At 38.4% G+C, this 6000-nt stretch overlaps 1 protein-coding gene across 4 annotated transcripts in view; it reads right to left on the reverse strand.

Moving 5' to 3' along the window:
- The window catches only part of eif2b3 (eukaryotic translation initiation factor 2B, subunit 3 gamma), a 38126-nt gene extending 34215 nt beyond the window's left edge, over positions 1–3911 (reverse strand). Inside the window, exons 1-3 of one of the 4 annotated variants that reach the window (XM_044367795.1) lie at positions 3825–3911; positions 3569–3742; positions 2511–2677 (exon numbers count right to left, since the gene is read on the reverse strand). In XM_044367795.1, the coding sequence (XP_044223730.1) occupies positions 2511–2658 (148 nt within the window). In that variant the 5' untranslated portion in view covers positions 2659–2677; positions 3569–3742; positions 3825–3911. Of the gene's footprint in view, positions 1–2510; positions 2678–3568 lie in introns of all 4 variants that reach the window. The other 3 variants (XM_044367797.1, XM_044367796.1, XM_044367798.1) reach the window with 3 other exon arrangements.
- Between the last annotated feature and the right edge of the window lie 2089 nt (positions 3912–6000).

The following is a 6000-nucleotide window of genomic DNA, read 5'->3' on the forward strand; positions in this document are numbered from 1 at the left end:
AATGTTTCAGTGACCGGCCTGGCTGACAGGACGTCGTATTTGTAAATTATTCTTTCATCCATCTTTTGTCCAATAATTTGTAATGACAAGAAAAAGTAGCTTTAAAATGATTTAAGATTTCTAGATCTACTGTACTGTTCAAATTAATAGGACACCATCTGATTAATTATAATATTACTGGAACCAGTAATAACAACAGGAATGGTAGTAATAGGAGTGATATAGTTACTATCGTGACAGAAGTAGAAGTATAATTTTAAAACTAGAAATACCGCCTTGCAGTTGTTTGCCTCTGCCAACTGGTGAAGTTGCAGTTTACACCCATCTCTGTCTAGACTCATAATATTTGTAGTGAAGACATTGAAGGAATTTAATTAAAAGGTATTAAGTGTATTTTCCTTGTATGTATTCACATGCTTTGCCAATAAAGCTGATTCTGACAGAACACAAATTTGTAGTCAGTAGACGATGCTTCAGATATGGATGTTGCTGCAAAGAAGCTACAAATTCTAAAACGTGGATGCTTCACACACATCTTCAACCCGGCAGCACAGAAGATCTTTAAAATCACCACAGTTTCAAGGTGGACACCCAAAATTAGTGTCACTGATTCAGTATCTGATCAAATGTGAAATACAGTCACAATCTCCCCTTCTGGACTGCGTTATGGTGTTGAATAATGGCCTGAAAAGTGTTTTTGCAGAACATTATGATGTCACAGTGAAGTTGACCTTTGGGATATAAAATGTCATCACTTCATCATTTCATCCTATTAAACATTTGTGTGAAACTTTGAATTATTGAGTTACGGCCAAAAATGTGTTTGTGAGGTCCAAGTGGACATTTGTGCCAAATTTGAAGAAATTCTTTCAAGGAGTTCCTAAGAGTTCATGAGGATGGGACGGATGGACAGACAGATGGACGGAAAACCTGAAAACATATTGGGCGTCATTCACAAACAGTGCGTACACACAAATCTGTGCTGAAAACGTACAAGCATTTTAAGCACAAATCCAAGATTCATCAATATGTTCTTAGCTTATATATCAGAATTTCCATATTGGAATGTGACAGCGATTAATTTCCCCCGTCAGATTTGTAGGGGTGGGAATCTTTGGGAATCTCACGATTCGATTAAATTCCGATTCTTTGGTATCAATTCAGAATTGGTTCTTGATTGAGTGAATAGAAAAAGGGAGGGGGGATTTTTCAGTCTCTTGCTCCAGTATATTGTGTGCCGAACCATTCATTGGTGTCCTAAGTCCACTGAAATACAATATGAAACATAACTGGCAGATAAGATAAATGGTCCGCAGCCTTTTTATATTAAAAAGTTAACTGAATTAATGAACTCATTAATGATTAATTATGAGAATAACAAAATGAGGGGGAGGTGGAGTGCTCCACTGTGTTGTTATTAACGTTATGTCTCCAGCAGTGGAGAGCAGCCTCTCTGCTGCACCGTTAGCTCTGGGGAAAGCCATCGTTGTCCAAGATGCTGAGTGGGCGCAGGGTTTTTGAGGTGAAACAGACTGAGCACCAAGTTATTTTCTTCATCTCAGAGTTGGTTTAAGTTGTTTAATGTTTAATCCTGCAGTGTGTGTTGGTCGGCCAGTCTCGTTTGTTACTGCTGGAGTTTGCTCCACTCTAGTGCGTGGGCGCTGTTGACTGTCCGGGTGCTGCAGCTGCACTGCCTTTTACGTTATTAATATTTAGAAAGTCAATTTCTGACATTTGTGAATCGCTGCAGAATCGTCCATGTCTGCATCAGGATGCATCTTAGAATCAATTTTTTCCACCACCCCACAGATTTGGCCATGATATATGCAGCTGGTTAACCAGCAGCCTGTTCAGTGTTCCTCACAGCCTGATAGTTCAGTGGTAGCACAGGGAGATGCTCTGCCTTCAGTACATCATGGCCTGTTGTGGATTGAGACAAAACACGATGTGCGCCTGGCACAGCAGTAGAGATTTATTTGGATCAATTCCAGAAATCTACACATTTACAAACTTTTTATTTTGTTATGGACATACTGTGTGGTAGTGAGGCAACAGGTATGCAGGCTGTACACAGGATTTACAATCAGGCTACGAAATCTGCCTATTTTGGCTTCTACTTCTGAAACTATTGTTTGCATTTCACTAGCAGTAAAGTTTTTCTACATTTTTACCATCACGGCCCTCTTTGCAATGAGTGACAGCTCTCTGCACTGCTGCAAGGCTCCAACAGAGCTTTCCTTACATAGAGAAATGGGGGTGTGGTAGTATGCTAATTACCGATAGCAGGCACGCGTCTGTCAATTTAGAATGATTCTGATTCACCAACATACGGACAGTGGTAAGAACAAAATTGGCCGGTGCGCATGTGTCATGAATCCAACAGTAATTTTGCATGTGCACTTATTTTGTGTGCAAAGTAAGAACATTTCTACGCACATATTAGTGAATGAAGCCCAACGCCTCCAGTGAAGGCTGTTGCCAGCAAGGAGGCATAAAAATCCAGCTCTCACCTTCAAAGCCGACTCTCTCCAGCAAGTTAAGCGGGTACCACATGAGGGGCTTATTGCCAACAGGCAGCATTGGTTTGGGAGTGCTGTACGTCAGATCAGTCATACGAGATCCCCCACCAGCTGCCATCAACACCGCCTGGAGCTCCATAATGTCTGCTGGGGAATGGCTAAGAAAGAGAGAGAAACATAGAGAATCAAAGTTATACAAAATACAATTGTTTATATATAAAGTGACCAGAACTAACATTAATATGTTTATCCACATACAAGGCTACATAATCTGTACTTACATGTGTATATTTTTGTTTCGCTGATGTACTCAGATTTAATTTAACACTCATTGTTGTTGACAGGTTGAAGAGACTCAACACAAAAGCTAAATGCCTATTACACATTGAAGAATATATGGTCAAAAAGTGCATACATTCAACCCCCAAGGGGTGAGCATGAAAATTCAAAAGAATAGAATTGAAAGGGGTATTTTGATTGATTTGGATGTGCAAAACTCTTTTTGTATATGCTGGACTTTGACTACAGTTACATGTACCTCAACTCTCTGTTGTGAGCAGTGTTTTTTTCCTCTATCTTTATATTGAAGTCTATTAAGATATGATTATATAAAAAAGATAAACTGAGAGTTTACTGATCCAAGGAGGGACATCTGGCAGCACAAGATGACAATGAGAGATGTGTATGATAGGAATATGATACAGATCTAGATGCAATATATACAAATAAGTGATAAGCAGAAATCTAAGTTAGAAAGCTACATAGGGTTCATTAACCTAAATTATTCTCCCCAACCATTAAAAAATACTATAAATACAAATTACGACCCCAGCAGAATTTAGAATAATTGTTTCTACGTTACGTTAAAGGTAGGCATGTCATCAACACAACAACCATGGCTGACACTTCTCTTATACAACTTGCGGTGCACTGGCATATGGTGTAAGTTAAGTTGGCACACTGCTAACTGAATACACAACATGGTACTGCCAAAACGGTAATATCATAACGCTAACCCCCGAATGCCTAAAAAATACGTCTAAATGTACCTGTCAGTGTCTCCTGGATCCCTGCTGATCGTCTGCCACTGAAAATGACAGCGACGGTAGACGCATGTAGCTAAAGTTGCTGTCACTGTTGTTAGCACTTGGCTAATGGTTAGCACAGAGCAGCAAACGATACCGCAGCTTCAGACACAGCTCACACCCAGCTGGACACTCCTTCTGAAAAGCAAACACCTCTCAAGATAAGCGGCACCGGCAGAAGTTTAATTACTCGCTGAATACGCTGATAGAGCTCACGTACAAGAAGCTAACAGCTCGCATCGTATGATGACACCTGGGTGCTTTCAGTGAAATACGTCCGTGTGGGGAAACTACTTCCTGCGTAGAGTGGTTCCTACAGAATAGAATAGAATAGAATAGAATAGAATAGAATAGAATAGAATAGAATAGAATAGAATAGAATAGAAATGTCAAGAATGCAGTGTATGAAGACACATTGTATGTTTAATATAATACGACTTTTACACTTACACTTAAAACAACATATTGTTGTTTATTTCTGGACCGCAAGAGAAAAAATAAATACATGAATAAATAAATAATAATTAGAATAAAATTAAACAGAAAAAATAATAGAGTTTTAATTGTCACTGAGTGGAGGTTATAGAGAAGAGAAGAGAAGAGAAGAGAAGAGAAGAGAAGAGAAGAGAAGAGAAGAGAAGAGAACTGGTTTTAATTTATTTATCATCATGGCTGATATGAAAAATATTATTAATATATGTCTGAGGCTGACACTAACACATTCAATTAATCCAAAGTAAAAATATTTCTTGCAAAATATAGAACTAACACACACTTGAACAGTACTACATACATAAAACATAATAAAATACATTGAACATATGATTTAAATATGTGAAACACATGCTAAAACCTGCCACACAAGCTCATATAAAATGCAGTGTAAATAAAGTGACAACATTGCATTAAACAAAGGATACAACCACTCATCACCATGCAACCCAGTCATTTATAATTAAACACATCACCAAAACCACCAATTCTTATATGGAAGAATCATCAGCTGACATATTATGAGCATTTAACAGTTTAATAACATGAGAGATTAAAAATAAAGTCACACTCTGTTAGACCTGGCATTTGGTACTCTCAATTTCTGTCAAGAGGGGGGAGATTCAAACTCACTATAGATGCAGAGGGGACTCCATATTGAGTGTAACTTTAGAAATTTCTCAGACAACTTTTGTCAGTTGCTTTCTGCAACTGAGTAACCAATACAGAGCTTTTAGTGTGATTTTTTTTTTTTTTTGGACTGGAATAGACATAATTCCTCGAGTTCACACACACACAAAGTGGTGTGAGCAGATTAGCAGCCACAAGCCACCCAGATACTCCTCCAGACGTCAAGCTTGAAAACTCACAATTCACAGAGCTGAGACGTAACAGCAAATTGAGCTCGGGGAATGTGGCTTTGGTTTTGTTTTCTCTGGCCAGGAGATGAGCTTGACTGCTCGTTGCTGCTCGCTGGAAGCCAGAAGAGTGAGAGAAAGAAGGGAAGAAGGAGAGAGAAAGTGATAAACAAGGTTGTCTGTCTGTCGTTGCCTGAATGCCAGAATACTGAAATAAAATCATAATGGAAGGAGGAAGCCATGGCGGGTCAAAGTGATGGAAGAGGAGGAGAGAGGAAGTGAAAATAGGTTAGAGAGACAGGTTCCTGGAAAAGTGGTCTGTAAGTAATGGCGGGAAAAGAACTGAGGTGAGAATGAAGAGCTGTAGAGGAGGGAGACAGCTGGAAGATGAGTGATCAATGAGTGGAGAAAAAGAAAGAATTGGAATGAGACATGCACAGAGAATTTTTTCTTGTAAGATCTGACAAACAGTAGCAAGTCTCCATGGTCACATGTCCTTCACATTCTGGTCATTGTTGTGTGGTGATGATGTCACCCTGTAAAAGTTCAGTCATACATTAAAATACACACATGCTCAACTCCAGTTTTTTAAGGCTCTTATAGCTCAATATGTCTGATAGTAGTATCAAGATACTACACATGAGATAGAGACACATCCACTTTTACTTTTTTCCTTTGTTTTTTTATGTTTCATTACATGATATGCAAATCACAGACTAAATGCTGTGGATACAACAATATACACTTGAGTAGAACATAAACTAATCTACAACTGTTATATTAGAATGAATTGACTAATTCAGCAGGTAAAGCTGGACATTAAACCATTCAAAAACAATTTCTGTCAAACACTTCCATCAAATGTATTAATGTTACATTTAAATACGCACTTCACCAATATAGTTTTGCAATTCAGTTAAGTTGGGGAACTTTCAGGACACATGTTAAATAAAAAATGGTCAAAATGATGCTTCTGATGATGGAAATACTGTATGCTGACTTTTATTCCCTTGTATGACTCAGACTCATAAAGCACTGGATCTTGCA

The sequence above is a fragment of the Thunnus albacares genome, chromosome 12 (genome assembly GCF_914725855.1).
Source record: "Thunnus albacares chromosome 12, fThuAlb1.1, whole genome shotgun sequence".
NCBI classification, from domain to species: Eukaryota; Metazoa; Chordata; class Actinopteri; order Scombriformes; family Scombridae; genus Thunnus; species Thunnus albacares.